At 46.3% G+C, this 25,356-nt stretch overlaps 2 protein-coding genes across 11 annotated transcripts in view; one reads left to right on the top strand and one right to left on the bottom strand.

The window, feature by feature from the left end:
• Nucleotides 1-25,356, top strand: part of DDB2 (damage specific DNA binding protein 2) — a 49,219-nt gene that overhangs the window by 9,447 nt on the left and 14,416 nt on the right. For 2 of the 8 annotated variants that reach the window (XM_048949801.1, XM_048949802.1), the window contains 2 exons: nt 23,658-23,791; nt 24,909-25,086. In XM_048949801.1, coding sequence (XP_048805758.1) covers nt 23,658-23,791; nt 24,909-25,086 — 312 coding nt within the window. Of the gene's footprint in view, nt 1-21,474; nt 21,602-21,900; nt 22,239-23,657; nt 23,792-24,165; nt 24,237-24,760; nt 24,808-24,908; nt 25,087-25,356 lie in introns of those variants that run through there. The other 6 variants (XM_048949807.1, XM_048949805.1, XM_048949808.1 and 3 more) reach the window with 6 other exon arrangements.
• Nucleotides 1,284-21,486, bottom strand: PACSIN3 (protein kinase C and casein kinase substrate in neurons 3). 3 transcript variants are annotated; one of them, XM_048949811.1, is made up of 12 exons: nt 21,370-21,486; nt 10,487-10,546; nt 8,954-9,054; nt 8,432-8,588; nt 7,530-7,765; nt 7,018-7,173; nt 6,386-6,561; nt 5,084-5,204; nt 4,379-4,515; nt 3,715-3,780; nt 3,048-3,208; nt 1,284-1,603 (listed from the first exon to the last, which is right to left on the bottom strand). In XM_048949811.1, exons 3-12 carry the CDS (start codon nt 9,005-9,007, stop codon nt 1,488-1,490), a joined length of 1,380 nt encoding a protein of 459 aa, XP_048805768.1. In that variant the 5' UTR covers nt 9,008-9,054; nt 10,487-10,546; nt 21,370-21,486; the 3' UTR covers nt 1,284-1,487. The 3 variants fall into 3 exon arrangements, with proteins under 3 accessions (XP_048805768.1, XP_048805769.1, XP_048805771.1); XM_048949814.1 differs by lacking the exon at nt 1,284-1,603 and adding an exon at nt 1,844-2,304; XM_048949812.1 differs by lacking the exon at nt 3,715-3,780.

The raw sequence follows: 25,356 nt of genomic DNA, 5'->3' as shown, positions 1-25,356 counted from the left end.
ATTCTCACAGTCAGTTCTGCAGTCATTTAATCCCAAATGTTCACTTACAACTTCAGACTGTATCATCTCTTTTCCAAACAGCCCTACAGCTGTTAGCCCCTGTGTGATTGGCAGAAGCTTGACTGAGGTTTTTTTGAGTCTAATTGAAAAATGACCTTCATGTGTGCCAACTCAGAACAAGCAGGACACTGCACGCAAGGCTACTACAAGTTCACACTGTATCTGGTAGAATTTACTGCTGAGGCATAGTCAGTAGCCAGTTTTTACTATTCAGTTTTGTACCATGAACGTTTGCTTTTCCTTTTGCCTTTTCTTGTGGCCTTGGGATTACTATGTATGGGACGTGCCCATCAGTCATGGGCATGTTCCTCATGTTTAGGCAAATCCTTATGTTTGAATAAGCAAATCTCTAAGATCAGGACTGCACCGGTTCAGCAGCCTCAAGATGCTTTCAGGAGCAGAAAGCAGGACAAAGGGAAAGGTTTGATAGGTGTTCCCTTGCTGAATGGTACTTAACTGGACATAAGCATACCTGATGCAGGCCAGAAAAAAAGCAATCCGATCTGCTGTCAGACACTTCCATTCACACCTTTGTCAGCATGAACAGCCAGATCATACAAGACAGAAGCCTTTCTTCTGTCCCATAGCTGTACTCTATCATTCATTCCTGGTGTTATCCCAATAAATTGGAGGATAGTAGGAGAGGAAATCCAGCCTTAGAATCACCAAGGTTTGAAAAGACTAAGGTCCACCCGACACCAATATTTTCCATTCAACCATGCACCTCACTACAACATCTAAACATTTCTTGAAGGTTTCCAGTGATTATGACTCCACCACCTCCCTGAACAGCTCATTCCAGCACCTAACCACTCTTTCAAAGTTCCTCCTGTTGTTCAACCTGAATCTCCCCTTGAAAGGCTTTTGAAGCTTTGTCACTTATGCCAGCTGCCTTACCCACAGGAGTCAACAAGCCTGCAGGTGAAGGACACTGAAGGTTTCTGAAAGATCTGAGAATAAATAGAATTTTGTCAGCTCAACTGAGTAAGAAAGAGGAAGGAACAGAAGTTCTCTATAGCCCTACTTGTGCAGAGTTCCTTGAACAGGAAGCCTGGGGCAGGGCAGCCCCCACCACCCTATGGATGCACACGCATGGAAGCTAAGAAGCTCTTTTGTCTGTTTTGAAGAGTTGCACACATCATGCATCTCCCTTCACTGAGTGCAAGTCAGGAGGATGTGTTCCCTTCTGTACTTCTATATTCCTGTAGTGCTCACAGTCAGAGTAGTCTTAGTCATCCTTGTTTATTTATTAGAAAATCCCTACAGGTCTAGGCATTTAAAATGAAGCATTAGTTACATGGAATACAGGCCCTCAGAGTCCAGAAGTTGCTGGATATATTGCAGAGGTGGACTGGAGCCAGCAGTGACCCAGTGACCTCTGCAGTAGGTGCTGGTATGGATGTGAGACACTGGCAGGGCAGTTGTAATCATGAGCCAACCTTCTCAACATAGTTAGCAGGATAGAGTCCAATGTGGCCAGTGAGAAGTCGGCCCTTGCACCATCCCTGCTCATCTTCCTCACTAATCTTCATTAGTTCTTCTCCTACAAGCGAAGACAGTTATTAGGAAGCAGCTTTGGAAAAGGTAGCATGGCATTTGCTTTTTTGTGAACTCTGAGGGAAAAACCCATTGGTCTGAAGTATCACACCTTCTTCCCCTTTATCACACTCAGCATCAGTTTAATTTTGTCCTCAGTTATCGACCTCTTCATTAGCTGTTGTCAGTATCATCCCTTGGGCCAAAGGGATTCCTCAATGGAAGTTTTTTTTTTTGTTCTCAGTAGTTCTACTCAGTTTCCTTTCCCCAGAAGTACTTAGAAGCCAAAGGGAGCAGAAGGCTCAGGTTTTCTTTTTCACCAGCTCCTCTGTAGCAAGTGGGAAAGAAATTTAAGAAGCTGCTAAGCTCTGGCCGGTAGGGGCCAAAATGGCTATTCTGTGATAGGCCATTTAGCTTGACCAGAAAGGCATGCAATCAACTTCTTTCTCAGACTATGACCAGGAAAGACTACGACTTTTAAACTCTCCATATCTACTTTAGGGAAGGGCAGAAAGGACCCCTTCTCCATCAGTAGGGGAGCCACACATCTGCCAGAAAGTCTTCCACATCATTAACAACATCCCACACTGGTAGAGCCTGGGAAAGAAAGTCATCTGCTATTAAACTTAAGCCCTACTGGTCCACACTTGCCAGAGCAGATTCAGAAGATGGATAACATAACAAGGCATGCTTTTTTAACCATTAGATCTGTAGGGTGGAAAGAAAGAGCAAAGAGTCAAGTTCCACAGCACACATACTATAAGATATTTAACAGCAAAAACAGTTTGTTTAGTAGCTAGTTTACTAGCAGCACAGATACTGGAGCCTCGGACACAAACCTCTGCTACTGAAAGAATTCAGCACCTTTTTAGAAAGGGGCTATTTTGGAGTTGTATAGCAGAGATGCCACACAAGACAAGCAAGATTAGAAACACTCAAGATCCAGATGTTCTCTTGGGTTTGGAGATAGAACATTCAAACAAAATTTTAAGTAAAAGGAAGAAAAATGGAAGGAGTCTGCTCACTTCAGCATTCCTCTCAATCCTCTGCTGGGAGCTAGGCTCACCAAGCAAGATAACCATTTTGATCAACACTTTGCACAGTTTTTTTTGCCAGCTGAACTGTCTTCAGTAGCGTGTCACTTTAGTTAATTCAAAAGGACCTTGCATTAAAGAAAAGGCAAGAGGGATCTATTTTGCCACTTGGATCTGCTGCTTTCCCTATACTGTAAGCAAGACTCAAGCAAATTTCTGATAGGGCCTCACTGTTTCTTAATCTAAGAGATTGAACTGCCCAGTGTATCATCTGCCGCATTAGTTGGCAATGGGCCAGTTCACAAGTACAATAATTGTCAGCTCAAGGTAACATCCAGCTCTTAAGGAGTGTTCCAATCATTCCCTCAGCCCAAGTGAGGACAGCAAAAGGTTAGTAAGAGATTAGTGCTTCTGTACCTGCTTTAAAGCTCAGCTCATCTGCCTCCTGTCCTGTGTAATCATACAGTGCTCGTACCCGTACACCTGGTACCTTTATGTCCTCCTCATGCCCGTTGGCATCCAGGTACTTCTTTGGAGTGTCCTCATCTGACCACTCCGAAATATCTTCCTTCCCTCCACTGCAGATGTGGAAGCAGAGAGGAAATATGATGGTAGTTAGACTTCTCTCACACACTTATTCCTTAACCACATACCATTCCAACCTCTCATAGACTACTATGCTATAGAACCAAGTGCAAAAGACCCAGTAGCCAAGAGAGGATGAACGGAGAAGTGAGATACCAGAAGACACTAGATTTGGTTGAAAGCATAGCAGTGATAGGACCCTGATAGCTAGGAGGCAGACTCATTCTCACAGTGTTTCCATATATGCATTTTTCATGTCTTCATCCTACTCTAGCAGACCGTCTCATTCAGGGAAGGTCAGTTCTAATGGAGAGCCTGGCTGTATCTGGAGGTATTCCAGCCAAGAACAGGACAGACAAGGAAAAGCCATATCTCCAGCATTGAACAGATGTGGCTGGAATGTTATTTTCCAAGTCAGAAGCAAGAGCAAAAGGGAACAGCAGCAGAGGACAGGCACCTGGAACCCAGAAACCCTGAAGAGGCTATATTCCATACTAACTTCACAAATGTGGGTGCCCTCAGGCTGTCATAGAAGAGGCTGTTCTGCTCCTCTTGATAGAAAGACCTGTAGGTGGGCAAATAGGGCCCCTGAATCCATTAGACTGAAATGGCCTTGAAACACCTTTATATTCCCATTCTTTTCTGCCCAGTTCACTTATGCCAGAGTTCCCCTTTGAAGGCCAGGATGCTAGCAACACAGTAGGACAGTGCTCTGTTCAGCCTCTCCCTATTTTGATTGCTTCCTGGCAAGAGAGGGCAGCTATAACCAGACTTGTCAGGCAGTATTCAGCATCATATTAGGCAAAACAAACTAACAAACCAAAACCACAAATACGCCTGCATTTAAGAAACAGTACAGCTAACTCACAAAGCTGTCAGTTTCTAACTTTCCTTACCCTACCTAGGAGAAGCAGGAATAAGGCCAGTTCTCATCACTAAAGGACCTTAAGGCAGGCACCTAATGAGAGTGAGACAGTATGCACTGCATACACTATAGACCAAGAAGAGCTCCATGAAAACCTCCTTTTCTACCCTGTCTTGTATTTCTTGTCCTCTGGGGCCTTGCCCAAGGCAAGAAGTTGAGAGGTCACTCCTACTCAACAGTGATCCTTGGCAGGACTGTATTTTTCCTAACCTGAGGCATCCCAGAGTTCAGCTCTTACCCTTGCCTTGTCTGCAGAGGAGTCTGTGAAACAACACCATCCCGTGTTGGCAAAATGCTGGTCAGCGTGACATCATCAGCCACCTTACCACTCTTTTCCTTCTTGGTGATTGGCCGCTGTGTTTCAAGGGACCATTCCTGTTCAAAGAAAGAGCAATAATACTATCAAGCCATTAAGATGAAAAAGCTCTAGGCATGTTTTCTGACCAATACAGAAAGGAAACAAGTAAAGAACATAAAGTTATGCTTCGTCTGTGGCTGATCAGTTAACTGGCCTTGCAGCCATATCAGGCCCACTCCTATTGAATCCCAAGGTGCAACAAGAGGGCTTGAAGGACAGGTTACAATAGGAGCTTATTCCAAGGTCCTGAGCACCATCTCCTCTTCCTTGCTCTTGCAGCCAGATAAGCTGGAGTAGTTGCAGTTTAGCAGGGTAGTAAAAATCCCCTTACGCAAAAAGATTGCAAAAAGCCAGTTTCTGAAGAGCCTAATATCCTGAGCCTCTGATCAAGAAGTCTCACTTAAAGATCAGAGACACTAACACAGGTTAGCCAAAAAGGATCGAATGCTAACTCTCAGACTTGGAAGGGGAAAGGAAAGAGACCTCCCTGATGCAGGTCTCTACAATACAGAACTAGCAATCCACCAGTTTCAGAAAAACAGATGGTAAGAAATAGTAATAATGCACTTGTGAATGCTGTGTCACCTCAAATTGAGGCCAATTCATGGCCATGCCTGGTCCATGAGTGTTACGCCACCACTTCAGGTCCTCCTGGTTGTCTGCAGCCATGATGACTTGATAGAGATCTCGATACAGTGCTTGAAAGCTATGGCCAAGAACAGACAAAAGCATCAGTCCCTCAGTAGTTCCCCAAAACCCAGTTAGGAAAGAGGACCTTAACTTCATGAATAGCCACACAGCTTATTAAATCCTACAAAGTTAAGGTTGCTAGAGTAATAGCTGTTCCTCTCTAGGGAAAAAGAGCAAGCTTTACAGAAGAGAGTAGCAAGCAGGACAAGTTGATTGGTGTGGCAGTAGCTAACATTTGATGAGCTATGCTGAGAACTGGCAAATGGGCATTTAAAGAGCATGGCACATTTTATACTACAAGATCTCTCTTCTCTAGGCGGAATGGACATTCTTGCTTGCTGAAGTACTAGGAAGTAACAGTCTCACTCCTCCAATTTTGATTACAGGTAGCAACATAGAGGCTTCTCATATGAAGGCTGCTCCAAAAGCAATGCCTCCTGTTTTACTGTGCTAACCTACAACATCAGATGTAGGTATTGGTGGCACAGCAGTAGAGGTTGAATCTTCCTGCCAATATTCCATTATATTTTGTTGCTGTGAGACAGATGATAGCAGAGGGCAAGTCTGACAAAATAGCATCTGACCTGGAAGTGCACATGAAGGAAAACTGTGTCGCTGAACACTATGTGGAAAAAAGTGGCACCCACTGACATTCATCAACAGTTGCTGACCATTTATGGAGACCAAACAGTGGATATGAGCACCACAGTGAGGTGGTAGGCAGCACATCTCAGCAGTGGCAACAGCAAGTCACCTCTAGTGGCACATTTTTATTTTTATTATTATATTTTTTTTAAACAAGCATGGATCATTCATTGCTGGCAAAAAAAAAAATGCAGAGCTAATGATGATGACTATGCTGAAAAACAATATTTTGTTGCTGAGAATGTGCTCTGTCAAACAGTTTTATTACATCAGATATAGTTTCTATGGAAATAAATAGAAGGTATTACTTTTGGAGCAACACACACAGCATAAAAACACATACAGGACAGTATGAGAAGGGTTCAGAGACATTAAGAATCCTTCCTGGGGAATATGTACTGGTCAGTCTGAAGAGATCAGATGCCAGTTCTCTGATGAGACTGAATCAGCAAGACCTGCTTGATGCAGTTTCCTTCCTCAGACACTGGAATCAACACCCCTTGCCAGGGTTGCACAGTCTAGCAGACCTCCCTCCTGTGCAAGGGCTGGTACCTTTCACTGGTGGAGAGGTTGAGATGCTGGTGCAGATTCAGGAACATCTCCTTGAAGAAGCACAATCGCTTGCGCTCTGCTTCCTGACAGCCCTCAAATACTTGCTCCATGTCCTCCATGTAGCGGGGATTGTAGCGATTCAGCTCTTCTAGCATCTTCTCATATTGATCCTTGCACTGTATCAACCCAGGAGGAAAGAGAGCTGTGGTTTAAAACGTTGCCTGGAAGTCAAGCCTGTAACCCACCACCTCCCAAGCACCCTTACAAGTTCCTCCTTCCTTACAGTCCTCTTCCACAGAGGGATCTCCCACACTTTCACTCTTACGGGCAGGCACACGACTCACTTTGGGTAGCCAAATCTTCAACTCTACACTGAGTGGATGCTGCACCAAATCCTATTTTTTTCCTCTTGATGTATTTATTAGTGAGATCTTACCCAACAGCAAAGATATCAACCTCTTGCTCAGTCTTAGCTGCTGATATCTCAGTCTAACTCACTGAATATCTTAAAACAATGAGGTCCCACCACCTGCAAGCCTTCATCAGGAACAGCATCACTAAGTGACAATACAACCAGTGCTTTCTCCTTGAGAGCATTATCCTTGTGACCCATGTCTATTAAACACACTCACCTTCTCAGCCTCCTGAGTACACTTCTCAACACGCTCCTGCAACTTGCGCAGCTGCTCCTGTGATACAGAGGAGTCTGCCTTGGCATGATTCTCCCTTGTATGGGCTGTTTTCTCCTCCTTCCGGGCTGCGTGATAGTTTTTCTTAGAATTCTCCACCTGAGTGGATGAGTGATGCAGAGAAAGTCATTATTATGACCACAAAGATCCTCCATTTGTCAGAGAGAACACAGTAATATTTCATGTCAGTCAGTGGCAATTGCTTCAGGACAACCCAACTGAAATGCCAATTTGGTGTTTAGCCAACCATGCTCAAAAGGAAACAGGTACCTCCAAAAGATTTATTTTAGTGCTAACTTACCATGGAAGAACACCAAACCTGTTACCAAAGCTTTTATCACAAAAGAAGGAAGCTACAAGACCAAGACACCAACTAGGTATCCTTCCCCTAGCATTCTCTGTAAGCACCACCTGGACCACCCTCATCCCTTCTTCCCCATTCACACTTTGCTCACATCTTTCATCTTCTTCACCCAGGGCTTCTGAGCCTTGCGGAACCCATCCTCTGCCTCCTTTGTCTCCTTGAAGCCCCCAATTATTTGCTTGTGGTAGGCTTCCTTCTGCCAGGCCTTGATCTTATCTGAATCTTCACCAGCCAGGTGGTTCCTGACAACTAAGTGAATTTCACTTAGTTTGTCTGCAGCTGTCAGAAATGCATGCCAGGCCTTCTCCAGAGTGCCGTACTGTGGGCCTGCAAGAACAAGCACCAGAGACATGCTTATACCTCCTGCCCATAGACAAAAACAAAAAGAAAAAAAAAAAACAACACAAGAAACATTCCTTTTCTCCTACATGCATCTCTTCGGGGTTACTTCCATAACTCTACATCACAAGTCAGCATAGACTTGGTCTCCATACAGTCCCCAAAAGCAGCATCTAGACTGGCTGTCACAGCTGCCTGATAGAGGCACTTCTTTTGAGCAGCCTTCACCACCTCAGGCAGTACATACCAAGGGAGAGCTTCTGTATGAAGCTTTCTTCACATAACTGGCCTGAGCTTCAGTTTGTGCCACTGAAGCACAGTACTGTTGTTATTCTCTCACTGGAGGAGAAAGATGGGTGACAGCTGAGCTACTCTTAAAATGGGAAACCTCCAGCTTAATTTAAGGCTTCAACTGGCTAATGGCTTATTAGATTAAGTAACCAAAGTATCTAACAGCATTGAAAAAGAAGGCTTTTTAAAGTGAATTAAAGGATAGGGTAGAAAACAAACAAACAAACAATGATAGTCAAAGAATTTACCTCCCTTCCTGTAGGTGGGAAGCCTGTCCCACAGCCTCAACTCAGCAAGACAGACCACTCCAGGAACAGAGTGCAATTACTACATCCTGTTCCCAGGACAACCTGCCAGATTTACCTTTCTCCACATTGGTCCTCCACTTTCGGGACCATTCTGTTAGCTGCTGGGCATAGTTCTTCTCTATTTTGGCTCGCTCCTGGAAGCAGGAGATTAAGTCATTGCAGAGCCGGTAGCCATCATCCACCCGCTTCACTGTCCGCCTGTAGTTTCCAGCCTGAAATTTCACAAAACATTTATGCTGGACTGATGTTCAAACTCCTTCAGAACAGATAGCAGCAGGCCAAGTGTCACAGTGAAAGGGAGCACCAGCCCTCTTGGAAGCAGCAGCTTGTCTCAGACCTGCCTCTGGCACTCTGATCTCAGATAGGCAGAGTAGTGGAAGGAGTAAGCAGAGATGCTCTGCTTACCTCTCACTGCTCAGATCCGTATCACCTGTACAAGAACCTCCCTACAGTTCCTCCCTTCCACTCCCTAAGAGCAACATGTCACTCACAAACATGAAACTCAAACCCTTAATTCCACAGATGGAAGGTAAGATGACATTCCTACCTCCCTCGCACCCCAATTATCTTTCCTTACCTCCCAGAAACTACCCTCAGGAGCCTCCCCACCGGCATCATCTTCTGATGACATCACACCTGTTTTCTTGCAGCAGAGAATTTTTGCAGATTTTAGTTAAGCTGAGGAAAGAAGGAAAAAAATTTAACATGGCACTGTCTGAACTTTTGCAGAGACCACAGTTCTCCATAACTTCGCTAGAGAAATCTCACTTAGTGTCTTGCAGACAAGCACTGCCATCACTGCACCTCCAGCGGCAGATGGCTGTATGTAGCAGAAATGCCCAAGATTGAACCTGCCTGTTGTTTCCCTCCCTGCAGATGAAGGGCCTCCTTGGCAGCCCAGGAGCACATTTGGAAAGAATGTTGCAGAAGACCATCTTGCCAAACCTCAGCTGTATGAATCCCAGAAATGCTGATGAATCCAACATTTCTCAGCAGCAGTCACCTCTGCAGAGATTCTTTTCTTCACCAAGGCTCATAGAATGGTAGCAAAAGCTACAGAAATAGAGGTAGCTAGAACCATTAGAAAGTCCTCTGTCAGATGACTCCAGCTTCCCAGTGTGAGATTCAGGATTACAGCTGACTGGAAATAGTGATGCTGGGCAGTCAGCAGGCAGGCATGTCTTGAATGGGGAGGAGCCCTACAAATTGCCCATTGGCTGAGTTGGGCTCAAGTAAAACTGCAGAAATATGCTGAAGCAAATCCAGCCAGGGGAAGGCACTGCAGCATGCATGCCAGTTACTCAGCCAGTTACTCAGCCATGCCACTTCCCTAGAAATATCTCTGTAAAGCTGGCACAGCCCACCACTGCACTAGGGTCAAAATCCAGACAAGGAGTTGGAAAGTGTTTCTCATTCTGTTGTCTCTTCTGCCCATTTCCCCTGTACAAGCCTGTGCTGCCATTCTGCTCCTGTCAGGGTGCAACACCAAATACCTTCAGAAAGCTTCTGGGATGATCTTAGGCAAGAGCAAAGAGTAATGCAAAGAGACTCAAGCGTTGACATATAAACCCGCTCCATTCTAGGCAAGCTTGGGTTAATCTACCATAGATGTCCTTTGCTGCCACTTCTCCTCTTGCACATTCCTAGTTATAAAAAGCTTTCTTCACACCCCAGAGAGGTATCTGGTCATTCTGCCAGCCCACAGAGTACACAGCAGAGATGAAGAAAATCACATCGAGAGTCCGCATCCCCCACATCTTTAAAGTCCTTTCCACTGTGCCTACTATAACACGGGCCACATCCTGAAGTGTCCCAACAAACTGCAGGAATTTCTTCCATTTCTTCTGGCAACAGCCAGGCTCTATTTGCAGTCTCATCTTACAGTAGGAAGTATATTAACGCTGCTCCAGAAGGCTGAAGTGATGAATGTCAGTCACAGAAGCAAGTTGTTAAATAGGATGTGGTGCTCAAATGCATGAACTTCGAAGCCTGCAGAACAACTTCACCTGTTCCCATCCTCCCTCTCCCCACCATTCCTCAGAGGTTTGCAAAGCCATATTACTGGTTTCCAGGGCATGCAACTCCACATTAGTCCCCAGTAGCTACATACCTGAAAACAAGATGACAGGGGAGCAGCAGGAAGCTGGCAACTACGTCCTGAGCTCAAATTCTGTAAAACAGATTGGAGAGGAGACAGATGGGCACAGTTAGATAGCATTGCTTCGCTGCCTGCTCTGACACATCCCAATCCCAGCATAGACATAAGGTTGTCCCCCTTCTGCCAGCTACTAGGAGGGGCACCCTCTGATATAGCAGCTGCGGCCACTGTGCCTCCTAAGATGCCACGTTCCAACACGTAGGAGAGATGCCAGATCGCTGTGTCACAAGATCTCGCCCCAGAGGAAGTTAAAATAGAAACAGTGGGGCGGGATGACAGCACTGTGCGGGAAAGGTAGCATCACAACAGCTGAGCAAAGGGAACTGCCCAAGGAAAGAAGGGCCTAAAATAAGCACACTCCCTGGGCACGGTATGTGGGGCCTGACCCCCTCCACCCCCCCCCCCCAACTGTACACTGTCTGGTTTGGGAAACTCACTGCCACCACATTTAGGCTTAGTAAACTTCAGGAGAAGGGGAAGGACAGACATATACCTTCTCCAGACCATGTTTAGTAAAGATGAAGGGCATTTATCTATGAAACAAAGGACTCTTTAACTTCACAATTAAAAACAAGCTTGCTTTCTCCTCATGGAGAGGGATCAATTAGTTACAACTCATGAAGGCTGTATCACTTTTTCCCATCCTTCCCTCCCACTCTCCCCCATCCCCACTTCTTTATCAGGAAGCAGTGAATCACAAACATGCCTTCCATCTCTTGTTTCCAGTTCAGGCTGACTATACAGTCCTAGAATTCAGGGTTAAATGTGGAAAACTTGTGTCAGAGTGCGCTTGTTTGTTTGATAGTCAATAAGAAAGGAGGAACTGAAATCCATTCTTTCTGCTATTTTCATGTTCAAGTTGGAAACAAAATTGAAGAAGTTGGGAATGAACTAAAGAAAAACTAAAGAAATCATGAGAAATTATATGTCTGCCATTTCCACAATAAATGTGAGCTATCCTCCCTTATTTCATCAAGTTACAAGCCCAGGTAACTGGGTCTACTATGCTTGTGATTAGCAAGTTCTGAAACGTAATAGTAGCAGCGCAGAACGAGACTGAGTGTTCTTGTTGCCCTATATCCTTCACAGACAGTAGCCAAAAGCAGGTATTTTCCCCTGCTCTGAGAACAGAGCAAGCATACATGATGCCTCCCTGCATATTTTCCAAGCCTCTAACCATTTGTTGACAGGAGCTTCCTGAGCTGGATGTGGCACCTATGAATTTAGAAACACTCAATGCATTTCTCTTCCACTAACTTCTCCAATCTCATACGAGTTTTCAGCATCAACAATATCATGTGGCAAAGCATCCCACAGCTTAAGGCTCAACTTGGAACCACCACAGTAGCAAGGTGGCACAATTAAAAAAAAAAAAAAAAAGCAGGATAATATTTCTGCAGGTCAGTCTCCATGTGTCAAGTAGCACTCAGTAGAATACACATTTGAAAAACGTTTATGTAGACTTTATAGAAGCCAGGGGGAAAAAAAAAAAAAGACACAGTCCTGAAAGATGGAAAAAGGTCAAAAAAATAAGGAGGACCCTTTTCTGCCAGGCTTTTTCTGGACTTTACATAGCTCATGAGCCCATGTCAGTCAGCAGATCAAATTGGATCTGCATGCAGACACAGGGAAGGTACTTAGTAGTGCACACAGAAGCTGAAGAACAGCTGCTGCTGTCACCCTCAGCCCAAGAAGAGCAAATAGATTGCCACTCCACCCCCTCATGCCTCGTTATTCCTGAAACATATGTGTTGTGTGCTGCCAAGAACCCAAAACCAGGGAAAAATTGAGTTTGCCAGGAAAAACAAATAGAGAAGCATTACACATGCCAAAGCCTGAGGCTTGTTTTATAGCAAGGTATACAGATGACAGTACTACCCTATGCACAGCCCAATGTAGCAGAAGCCACCATGTAATTCAGAAATGCTAAGAGAGCCTGCACAGGACAAGCAGTATAGCTGGAGTTACATGTGGATCGGCACCGACACATTCTGATGCCACTGCCACCTTTGCTGAGAAGAGGCCAACAACAGATTTGCACACCTAGAGGAATGTTTATCCTTCCCCTCCTGCTTTCCTTGTTCACATCTCACAGATAAAAGGTTGGAGACCTCAGTGCAGCTCCTGCAAGACAAGCTCTCTGAAGGAGAGTGACTTCTTCAGTCACTTCGCACCTCTGCAGAGTTACAAATGAGGGCATCACTGGCACTGCTACAAACAGCAGTGTCAAGTAGACAAAATAGATGACATAAATGATGCTTACGCAGAGCTACAGCCTTTGCTGCTGACAGTGTTAAAAAAAAAATAAAAGATACTCTCCTACTTCCCTAAAGATCTACTTTCATTTATGAACAGCATAGTAAGTTACCCAAAAGTGGCTCTTAATCTTCAGCTGCAGGAAGGCAGAATGGCTCATGACTGATTCACTGGTGCTGAGCTTCACTCAGAGAAATGCCACTTGTCATGGCAGGGCTGTTTCCACATTTAACCATGCTGATCTCACCCTGCTACAGTCAGTCACACATCCCAGACCATAATTCTCCACCCCCAGACCAAGGTGTCACTAAAACTCTCTGCTTTCAAATGCATGCATCTGGGAAGGCACTACTTGTTTTTGTTTCAAGTTTACACAACACTAATACAACAGGGTCTTGTTCCACAATTATAGTGCCTAGACTGGATAGTAATTACTCTTTTCAACTTCAGAAACTTTTCCCTAAGGCAGGTAAACCACAAAAATCTTCTTCCCTCTAAACCACACTCCAGTATTTCCAGGCTCCAACGCCCAAGGCATCACTTCTGTGCACTGCTTGACTGCCTTCTGAGACTGACTCCCTGTAAGCAATTGTTCTCTCAAGCTTGCCAAGAAGCAGCCTCTGGGCCCTACAAATGCTCACAGGGCTGGTGCGTGCAGCCCTGCAGGAATTTGTCCACAGAAACAGAGTTTGTTCACTCGCCAAGCAAGGCCTTCTGCGCGACTCTTCCCCTTTTCCTGAGTACAAGCTTAAGCACTGGATTCAGGCAGACAGAAATAAGTTTGAATTCTATTTATCCAGTAACCAGGGCTTTGGCAGAAGGAGATTTTTATTATGGACCAATTTCTATGTGTTGCTTAGCTTAGTTTTAACACCTAGTTTTAATTAGGAACAGGCTGTTAATAACTAATTTCTCCCTTGAGAAAACAGTAACACCACAAAGCAGCAGCAACTCACGTATTTGATTCCCAAAGAGTCACCTTTCCTGTATGCAGGCAGTGGTAAAGGTTTCATTCTCTCCAGGGCACTTCCAGTATAGGTTGCCAATAAGCACTTCAATCTCAACAATCCAAATACACAGAAGTACTGACACCACCACTTCCTTCATAGAGCAGCAGGCACAAAAACCCTTCATTTTCTGTTAACTGTTTTTCAGAAAGGAACTAAAAAGCTGAAGCCAGGAGGAACTACATGAAACCATCAGCACAATGAACAGCATTGCTGTTGGTACAGCAGTGCTAGGAAGGTCCTGATGGAAAGAATGAAACAAGGCACGGGACAGCATTTCTTTCCAGCTTCCCCATCCCCACAGGTAGGCACCCAATAGTTACAGTCACTGATTCAGAGCTGTGTCCAACAAGGTATACCACTCTCCAGTGGTATAACACAGAAACACTGATATTTACAGGTGTGCTCACCTCTCTGAAGAGGGGCCAGTTCACCTTTACAGCTAGAGACTGCCAACTAATACAGACCCTCCAAGAAGCCCATGTACCTGAGATGACTTCTACCCAGCAAAACACCCCTTAGAGATACTTATCCTACTGCTGTGATCACACCCTTGGTAGGGTCACCTGACTGGTAAACAAACAGCAAACCAGCATTTCCCAGCCGCTCCCTAAGGACTGACGCCTACCAGGACTGCCTAACGCAGTTTTGAGAAAGACTCCAGATGATCTCTCCAGGCAGGGAGAGGTCAGAGGGCCATCAGGCAGAACAGTAACTGCACACAAAGGTCACTTCAGCTATGTGCAAGCCTTTAACAGAAGCTTGTCTCCAAAACAGTAATTCTCTAGAGATTGCGTAGCTGACCGTTAGCAAAGTTCTCCTTGACTATATGGAAGTATTAAAATGCAGACAAGATCCTCATCCTCTTAAAGGAGGATGATTCCTTTAAGTCTGCACGATGTTTCACTGCACTGTCTGGTTTCACCTTCTTTATATTGGTCTCCTCCAAATTCAGGCCAAGCTAATATCCTGTAAATAGATACCCTGCTATACCCTTCCTCCCCTTTTTTTTTAAACTCTATTTTTCACATGTTCAGACAGAACAAAGTACCTTCCATATCCATTAGCTACTCCCTGTTCAGTTCTCAGAGGCCAATGCTACAGGACAAGCTTCTGCCAACACATCATTGCTGATCTAAAGGATAAGATTCCTAACCAACATGCTGTACCAGGCAGAAACCACTCCACCAAGAAAAATTTCCTTTTCTACTCCCATAGGATGTAGGAAATCTCTAATATTAAAGGAAACACAGGTCTGTCCTGGTTAACATAATAGTATGAGATAATATTAATAAAAGAGTGCGTTGGGCTATCAAAGTCCATGCTATTTTTTCCTCAAAGTTGTTCTTCCTATGAGAAAGTTTGCTTATAATTGCTGTATGTTTACAACAGTTGCTAGAATAATCGTGACATGCATGCTGCAGCTATATTTAACAGGCAGCTTCTAATAAGAGCAGAGGGAAGTTTGATAAAGAGCTACTAGGAACTGCGCTACTGCAGCCTCATTTCTTAGCTTAGTGAACAGCATAGGACCTGTTTCACACAATCAGCTTGCCTGCTTCCCAGTTCTCGCAGAGCCAGAGAAGGCACTGTCAGAGCAAGGTGTTAACCCATGCAGACAGAGTGCCTCCAAGCTCACTGTCCCACTCTCCAAGCCTCTTCAGCTGCTTGCTTTCACACTGCCTACTTCCTATCCTGTTGCATCAGTCTCTGCAAATAGATGCCAAGCTTGCCAGCAAATTCGTGCATCAGCAACTCACTTCTGTTGCTGTTCTCTTCTGCTTAACTGTTGTAAATAAGCTATTTCTTCCTAAATTGCTTAGACCCCAATAAAAGCTGTTATCTCTTCTCAACAGTCTCAATCTGCACTAAATTCAGTTTTTCCCAGTACTTAATCTAGTTTCACCTGATCACATTTTTTCTGCACTCTAGACAAGATCAATAGTCCATCCTGTAGAATTGTTCCCTCTAACTTAAGATATCTGATCACAACAGCAGGCTGAGGCATTCTCCCATTTAGGCTTTAAGTACAGTTGTTTTCTGTTTAGAACTTTATGTGAAAAAACAATGATCCAACCCCCAACCTCATCCAACACAGAGTAAAGAACAGGGGAAATACTAGGGTAACAGTGTCTTTTCCCAACTAAACAAAACTGTGGCTACTCCATGTCAATAGAGCATTCTCCTCCTGTGATTGAGTCACCTTGTAACCCCAGAGCAAGGATCAAGTTTACTTGAATGTATTAGGAAATCTTAAGGTAGCAGTCATTTGCAATCAAGCAGCCTTCAGAAGAGGCCAGTTAGCTCTGTTCTAGCACTGAGCTTTCAGTGGTTCCTTGCTTCAGGACTACATAGTAGACTGTAATCTCCAAACAGCTGTGCCTCCTCCTTCCTTCCATTTGAAAGTAGCACTTTTTTTTTTTTTAAGCCCAGCTGCAGTTCCACATACCTCTGTATATAAAGTAAATTCTTGGCTTCACTTTACCAACACTTAGAGTTCTGCATGTCTCTTAGAAGGGGGAAAGGGAGATGAAGTTGGCAAGTATCTTGCCATCTTGATAAAGTATACAGCAATCACGCGCCCAATGATTTCAAAATACATTTCTTCATCTCTGGTTGTATCAAGAAGGCATCTGGGTTTCCTCAGTAAAAGCTAGTTTACTGAAACTGTTTATTAGATAGAATCTTAAAATCATTTAGGTTGGAAGAAAGTGATCTTGAGATCACTAAGTGCAACCATCAACCTAACACTTCCACGTCCACCACTAAAACACGTCCCCAAGAACCACATCTTTTAAATATCTACAGGGATATCATTTTCACCCCTTCCCTGAGCATGCCATTCCAATAGCTGATCACCTGATATTCACAAAGAAGTCTTCCCCAGTATCCAACCTAAATCTTGCCAGCTCAACTTGAGGCTGTCTCCTCACATCATATCACGTCACCTGAGAAGTGTGACTGATACCCTCCTCACTGCAGCCTCCTCTTAAGTAGTTGTAGAGTGATGAGGTTAAACAACCCCAGTTCCACATATCTTCTCTAGTCCCTTAACCAGCTTTATTGCTCTGATGAATGTTTCTGTTCCAAATATTCATACAATGCAGGCAAGAACCTAGATGACCATCAAGATATTTCTAAGTTCATTCAGTTCCCTGCTCAGTCCCAAACAGGCTGTGCAGAAAAGAATACTAGCAGCTTCATGAACAGCAAGTGGAAATAAGGTAAGATTCAGTACTAGTATATCTCTTACGTTAGAGGAAGAGGTAAAGCATCATATTCAATTTTTTCTAGTTTATGTTCTGGGCAGTTCCTCCACTTTACTGATAGCAAGGCTCTTTGCTCACCTTTTGCCAATAGAGCTAGGTTTACTTAATTTCTTCCTCACGGGAAAGCTTAAGCAACATAAAGATTTAACTGTAAGGCAAGACTCTTATATACAACATAAGGGTAAAGCAGGCTGCACTACCATATGAAGTGGCAAGACCATTGGTATGCAGTTACATAAGGTTACTTTGCAGAGTGTTTTGGGGGGGGAAAAAAGCATGTTGGGGGAAAAAGAAAATGTTGTTTGCATTGGGGGAGTAGAGAGAATATTCATTACCTTAGATTCCCTTCCGAGCAAGCTTCTAGGACCTGAAGTTATAGCAGATTCAATCACTTCATAGTCCACTCCCAAAAATAACTATATCTCATATGAGATATGACATATTCTCTAGAGATATGCATTGAAAACAAAGGTGAAAAAGGGCAGCCATTAAGAATTGGCCTGCAATGTGAATATTTGTACTTTGCCCATTCTCCCCAGAGATCCTTGCTGCAACTTTTGTCGACTTTCATGTTAACTGCACAGAATCTGGTGTTTGGTTTCAGTCTCTTCAGCCCTTTTCAAATAAATTTTTAGATATCAAGCTGAAGAACAAGTCTATGAATATATTTCATATTTCAGGTGTTATCAACAAAATCCCACAAGAATGCAACAGCCAGTGCAAAATGCATATATTACAGAACAGATTTCAATTGCTGAGCATCACTGGAATGTCATTTGCTTCCACAGCACAGATAGAATCATATAGATTTCAACTTCTGATCCTCAGAACCCAAACTGACATGTGAGAAAAGCACACTAGGAATGTTAAAAAAAATAAAAATCAGAGCACAAACAGAGCAATCTCCCCCTCGTGGCTTCCAGAAGCAGCTCCTGTCCCACAGCTCAAAAAACTAGGTTTGTTTTGGTTGCTGTTTGTGCTGGGGTAAAAGCCTGCTGGAATCAACATCCATATTTCACAGATGTTACCAGGCAGTGGTGGAGGCAGCACTGGTACAAGAAAGGGCTGACTGAAAAACATCAAGAAACAAAAAAGTATTTATAATCATTCAAGAAGTGAAATATACTCATCTTCTCCCAGTCCTCAATGAAAGTTTCTTGTCCTTGTCAGAGCCAGGCATCAAGCCTATTTGCTCTGCTCAGCAAATGCAAGAGAGGCTTGTCTCAGCAGCAAGGATACTGAGGGAGAGGAGGAAGTTAATGCCCACAGATAATCATTTATGGGTGACTGAAGAAGTTGACCATGTTCCCAATAGCCAAGTACCACACCTTCCTGAACACAGACGAGACACAGCTTGGGCACACTCATAGCATGGACAGAGCTGAAGAGTTGCTGACAGTTTTGTTGCCTGCAGCAATTCTAAATCTCTTAGCCTAGAAAAATTGTCTGGCAGGTCACGATAAACAACTGTAGTACAGGAGAACATGAAATCCTCACAAGCTTAATGCCTCTGGATACAGGCCCCTGCTACTAGAGAGATCTCCCACGTACCCCTTCTGTACTCTGCAATGCCTGGTGACAACCACTAGATTTAACAAATTCCAACTATCACAAGTCTGAAAGGCTCTTTCTCATTGTGCCATTCTGACAGAAGCAACCACTGACATTGAAATATGATTAGGATGCCAGTCACACGTATTGCCTCACAGCAGTACCCAGCCTCAACCCACATTTCAGCTTGGAGGAACATGAAGCTATTGTACCAGTCATCAAAACAAAGCAGGATGATTACAGCAGGGGACACACCAGACTCTCTGCACTGACTTTACAGTGTCTGCTGGAAAAGTTTCTGCAACCATGGCCAGAAAGTATTTGGATGTTAATTAAACTTAATGATCACTATGCCACAAGGTAGCAGGCAAAAAATTGCCACCTAAACAGCTTCTGAACTGCTCTAAAGGATGCAGAACTCTTCTGCTACTTTTCAAAGAGCTAAAGCCCAAATTCTCTGTGAAAAACTCCAGGTATACTAGTCACATTTTCTCTCATCCACTAAGGCTTTTTCTATTTAATCTCTCTGACACAGCTCCCTGTTATACAGCACCATCTACACCCATCATGCTAAATAAGTGGTGATAAAATAGTTTGCCTGATCAAAAAGTCTGTTCTAGGGAGATAAGAGCCCCTCAAAGGGCTTGAACAGCTCTGCTATTGTTTAGGCATTTCCCCATGAACTCTCATGAGCAGCCTAAATTCCCATATTACTGATCAGCTGATGGAAAAAATAGAGGCAGTTTATTATTGCTCTCTAATCAAGAGCATAGTTTTTTCCACTCAGGCTGTAGGCAGATACTTTTAACTTTTGAGGTCCCCAGTTCAATCCCTGGATGGCAGCCATCACATGAACCAAACAGTTCAAGCCCTCGAAATGACCAGAATAATGCAAATACAGTATATGCCATCCTGAAATACAATAAGAGCTCCTAACAGAAGTTCATCATGCCCACATGTTGTGCCCAATCTGTTCAATCGGGTTTTGTAGTTATCTCCAAGGAACAGCAGTCACATTACAAATATACCTGACTGTACCTTTGAATTTGTTTCTATAGGTTTTTTTTTTGGTTGGTTTTTTGGGGTTTTTTTGGAAGCTTGTGCTCATCCATGGTAAGATCAGAAGTCTCAAGCTAGCTCTCATATAATCCACAACAACCCAGAATGACTAAAATGCATCAGTCACTGTCCTGGGGAGAACTCAGTCTGGGCCCTCAAGATTTTCAGGCTCTTATGACCTGGTTGTGCACACCGTTTGCCAAAGACCTGCAGCATATCAGCCCAGCCCAGATACATGGGCACAGATAGGGAAGGCAGGAAACAAGTAGTCCAGCTCATAGCCATTCTGTTCAGAGCTGCAACTGGAAGTACCATCTAGTAAATATGTTAGGTGACTTCTCACAAGGCACTATAATTAACACAAAACTCTGTCAAAGAACAACAGACCGCCTTGCGGAGTACAGCGTACACCTCATGGAAAGGTGAATCCTGCCCAAAAAAGGAATGTGCTCAGTTACGTAATGCACAGGGAGAAGCTCCATTTTGACTCCACCCAGAAAGAAGCTCACCTGCAGCGAGGAGCAGCTGGACCCTGTCATTTTAGCCCACACGCTGCAGAGGTGCATTCTGCTCCCATTACACACCAAGAAACATTTCAGTTGTCGTAGGGCTCAGTGACTTCTCAGTGACATCTGAATTCCAGGGTGGAGCGGGAGGCTCTGCTAGTATTGTGCATCACAATCAGTTACCACAGTATCAGAAACTCCTTCGTGCAAATTAGATTAGCAGTGAAGCTGAAAGGAAGAGGTTCACATCTCATTGCTGAAAATTGGGAGCACCCACTGGGAATGGAGCTTACGGTGTGAATGAAGAGGCCACAGCACGTGTCCAGAGGTGGCCAGTTAACCTCCTCCTCACCCCCCGCCTGGGGACGACGCAGAGCTTTTAGAACTGAGGCAAGCAAAGAACACATAGTTGGCACAGAAAGTTGTGAAACTGGTTAATGCATTTGGGCCACGCTAACTTCATTTATTGATGGTCCTGTGGAGATGGCAGATCCCTCCTCCTGCGAGCAGCAACAAATCACAGACCGAGTGCTGGCTATTCAGGCCCACTAATACCTCCGAGTTTATCAGCTTTCTCCCGCCCAGGGCGGGCAGGACACGGTAACCCCAGCGGCGTGCCATAGCCCGGCACCGCCCGGCTCTGCCCACCGTGACACCGAGACCGCAGCCTCCCGCCGGGCGGGGTGAGAGAGGGCAGCAGGAGCGGGGCTGCCCCGTTCCTCACGGCAGGGGCACGGCGAGAACCCCCACGCCCGGGCCCCAGCGAGGCCCCTTCCCCCGGGGAAGCCGTTCTGCTCCTCAGCCGCGGCGCCGCCGGAGCCCGCGGCTCCAGTTTCAGAGTGGGAAGCGGCCCGCGGCGGAGCCGACACAAAGGGGCCCCTGTCCCCGCCGCGGAGCGGAGGCGTCGGCTGCGGAGAGCGCGGGCGGGGAGCGGGGCGGCCCGCCGAGCCCCCAGTGGTGCGAGCCGCCGGGCACCCGATAAAGGTCAGATCGGTGGCCGGGCCGCGCGGGGCTCCTCCGGGAGCCTTCCCCAGCCGCACGGCAGCCCACCGAGCCTCGCCCTCAGGCAGCGCCTCGCGCAGCCGCCTCCTCTCCACGAGGAAACTTCTCCCTCGCGACCGCCGCTAAGCAGCCGGGAGCCCCGGCACTCCGCAGAGAGCCGGCCCGGCGGAGGACACCTCGCTTACCTCACCGGCAGCACGGTACGGCACAGCCCGGCGGTCAGCAGGCACCTGGGCCGAGTGGGACGGGCCCTCCCCTATTTCAGCCGCGGGACGCGGGGGCTCCCGCCCCGCCCCCAGCAGCTGCCGGCAGGGCGGGCCCGGCGCTGGGGGCAGCCCGCTGGCGGCGGGGCAGCGCCGAAGAGGCTCCGTCCGCTCCGCCCTCTCCCGATCCAATTAACGGGCCCTGCACGGGCAGGTGGGGTCGGGCGGGGGGCAGCGCCTCGGTGCCGGGAGCTGGGTGACCGGGAGCCGTGTGGGACAGCCGGGAGGGGACGGAGCCTCGCTCGTAGGAGGCGGGAGGTGCCGGGCCGAGCACCCCGTCATGGCGGGCGCCTGAGGGGGTGGAAGGCGGCTCGGTGTGGAGGTTCCCTGAGCCCCGTTGTCCTCGGAGCCTGTCCCTGTGTTCTGGATGAGGCACTGGTCGCTCTCCTGGAGGTGTGCAGCAGCTTCAGCACGGCGGCCCGCTCCCGCAGAGCTGACCGCTCACTTTCTCTTCTGGAAACCTTTCCCTAAGTAATCCAGCCTCATCTTTCAGTGTCCCGGTCGAAGCCAGCTTTTTAGCAGTACCAGGGGCTGCGGGCCAGAGTTTCCATCCCTAGCGCCAGGCCTGGGTGGGGTTTGCCATGACGCCGGGGCAGAGCTCATAGCGGAGCTGCAGGGCCATGCTGGCCCCTCTCACCACTTCCAAAAGTCCTCAGACCTGGCTCCAGGGACCAGCTGTGCGTTCGTGGTGATGTTTATTCAATCAGCAGAGAAAGGAAAGAGTGAGAGAGGAAAAAGCACGCTATAAATCTGCACTGCCTCTGGAGTCCCTTCCCAGTGGGACTGGAAAGGTTTGTCTGGTCCTTGGAGTTAATCAGTGTTAAGGTTTAAGCATCAACTCTGCATTTTACTTAAAAATAACGTTAAAAAAATAATTTATTTGGCATAGATATTCCCTAATTCAAGTATGAGATATGAACACCACTATCAAATTTATGCAGATTAATGGGGTATAGAAAGAGCAAAAATCTGCTACTCCTTAATACTTTATGCCAGCATTTACCCAGCTTTCTGTTATACCAGTTGTGGTACAGATACCTCATGCACTGAGCATCTGAGATAATGCTTTCCACATGGGGTCTGCTTGCCCCCAGCACTAAGTGGCAACGGTACTGTGTAACATTGCTGCTTCGCTCCTTTCCCTCCTTCCCTCTAAGGCTGGAATATTGTAATATGGCTAATACAATAGCAATACTTTTTGTTTTTCTGGTCCAGGACAGCTTAGTAAAGATCATAGGCTAGAAAGAGGCCAGATAGCATGATACTTATTCTCTTTGCTCTCTTTGGGGTTGTATCTTTTTCTTTCTTTTTTTTTTCTTTCCTTTTCTTTTTAGCAGAATGTAGGCTTGCTTTCTTATGCAGGCCAAACTCAAGTTGTTGTAATGGTGCTCTTTACATCACAGTCAGACTAAAGTAGCCAAAAATGTTCGTGCTTTGGAAAAAGGTCCTGGCAACAAGGAGGCAAAATACTGTCCAGTATTACAAATACCACAGAGATGACAGTCTTAGTCATAATATAGCTTTACCAAAGCTGGCAACAGGATGTCTTAATTCTGTGATACAGAATTGAGGTCTGTAACTGACTGTATGTTGGACAGAAGGCATTGTGAAAACAAGGCTTGTACTCTGCCCGTGGGTAATCACACTCCTCTACCTTGGCTGCATACAGGAGTTTGAAGAGTGTGAGCCTATGCACACATGTGAGAATATTCTTTTAGAATTACTCCTTCCCTGGCCATCTCAGAGTGCCACACCTGCTCAGTGCTGGCACACCAATACCAATTGGTGGCACCCTGGGCTGGTGGCGTGTCTTCTGCGCATGGTTTGTGATCTACTGTTCTTGTCCTTAGTGAATAATGATTACGGAAATAATCTGATGACTCTCCAGAGAAAGCAAGCTCAGTGTTAGTAATTGATAGAAAATGCTAACCATGACAGCTCAGTGAGGAAACACAAGGGCTGCTGTGCACATTCGCTGTGCGGGGAAGCAGACGAACACTAGAGGATGAAGGAGCAGGATGGGAAATGCACATCTCTGCTCAGATGAGCTGGGTCACAGCATCACAGCTTGCTTTGGGATTAATGAGTTGATCACTGAAAGCAACGTGAGGATTTCAGTGTTTCTGGCATGGAAATTACCCCTTGTAAAGTACGTAAAAACTAAAGATGTTCATGTTTATGCCATTGGTGATTTCTGGTCAACTCCTCAGATCCCAGCCCTGATGTCGAGACCCTGTGCACACCTGTGGCAGCACTGCTGACTGCCATCAAGACAAGGAGGATATTTTTCTGCAACAGTTTCCTTTCCTGTAAACCAGGCCTTTGTGGTACCCGAGGAAAGCAGGTGAGGACTACTTTCGATTACTGCCATTGCTACTTTTTGGTGGTGGGCATAGCTCTCAGGAGAGCGCTGTGCTGCAGAAGTGCTGTGTAAGAGCTGGCAATGCCAGTCAGGTTGGCGTATGCCTTCAAAACCCGGTTGTGTCGCCTGTCGGTGGGTTTTTGTAGGTCATTCTGACAGCTGCAGGATGCCAGCAGCTAACACAGCGTTGTTGCGGTTCAGCAGAAAAGCCCGGAGATTGGCTCTTCGTCGTAGTGGCGGCGAGCCCTGCCGAGCGGGGCCGAGGGGCGCAATGACCGCCGCCTCCGGGCTCCGTTCCGCTGCCAGGGCCGCCGGCCGCTGCTCCCCCCACTTCGCTCCCCGCCCCGGTTATGAAACCTCCGGGGAGGGGCCGGCTGCCGCCCGCCGTCCTCGGCGGCACTGGGGAGCGGAGGTCGGGGGAGCGCAGGTGAGAGCGGGGCGGCCCTGGGGAAGCCCAGCCGTGCGGGGATGGGAATTTGCGTTGCGGTTACCGCGGCCACGTCCGCGGCAGTCGCTCGCGACTCTTTAACCATCGGCATCGAGGAGGAGAGCCTGGCAGGGCCCTCCGCAGTCAGTGGGCCCACGGCGAGGAGCTGCCGGCTGCGAGCGTGTCTGGCGCTCAGAGCAGGAGCCCGAGCCGCGTATCGGGCTGTGAGCGGCCGCTGGGTAGGAAGTGTCGTCTGAACACGTGGTGGAAAAGCAGTCAGCCTTGACCGGCTTGGTAACGGCTCTGATCTCTTCCCTAGCGAAATCTGAAGAGCTTGCTATGAGCCACCAGGGAAACAGTAGGGCATTATGTGGTTGCACAGATGTACTTTATGCAGATCTGTGGGTTTTAGGCTAAAACGTTCTGTAGAAGCACATCTGTCAAAACATACTCTAGTGTTTTAGGATGCATTCGTTTTCATGTGGGAACAAAGAAGAGCTTATTGAACCTGTTCCTTTCCCCAGCAGTGCGCAACAAAAAGCTACTGTCATCCCGATGAAAGGGGCACAAGGTACAGTTGCTACTTCCAGGCCACTGGGGTGTGCTTCACTCCTGTTTTCCTCTGTCTTCTGTGTATGGCAGTCTTACCTTCCGTGCTTTGTTTGCTTTTAGTGGTCAGACAGAATGGCTCCAGTGAACCAGCCCAAGGACAAGAAGCATGAGAAGACATATTGGTCAGAAGAGGCAAAATCAGCTGAGAAAAGGAAACTGGACTACGAAGGACTGGAGAATGTACCACTAGCAAAGAAATTGTTTTTGAGGAAAACATCCAAAGCCCAAGAGAGAATTGGTAACATTTCCTAAGGTTCTTACTCCCAGCCAGATTTACCCTAAATCCCAGGCATTAACTAGTTGAAGAGAGAGGATGCCAAGAAACATGGTCAGATGCGAGATTTCAGATAGGGCTGTATATTGGAGGTATAACACAGACAGCACTGGGGTAGTACATCCTCCAATTATCTGTCTAGTTGCACTGTGTCTTTGTACACAAGTCTCGTTTTTGAGACTCTGTCCCTTGATAGAAGCCTGCTTACTGATATTACTGTCACAGCCCACTGCA

The sequence above is a fragment of the Lagopus muta genome, chromosome 6 (assembly GCF_023343835.1).
Source record: "Lagopus muta isolate bLagMut1 chromosome 6, bLagMut1 primary, whole genome shotgun sequence".
Classification (NCBI taxonomy): Eukaryota; Metazoa; Chordata; class Aves; order Galliformes; family Phasianidae; genus Lagopus; species Lagopus muta.
The sequence above is the reverse complement of the archived record's forward strand: the minus strand, read 5'-3'. Positions and strand labels throughout refer to the sequence as shown.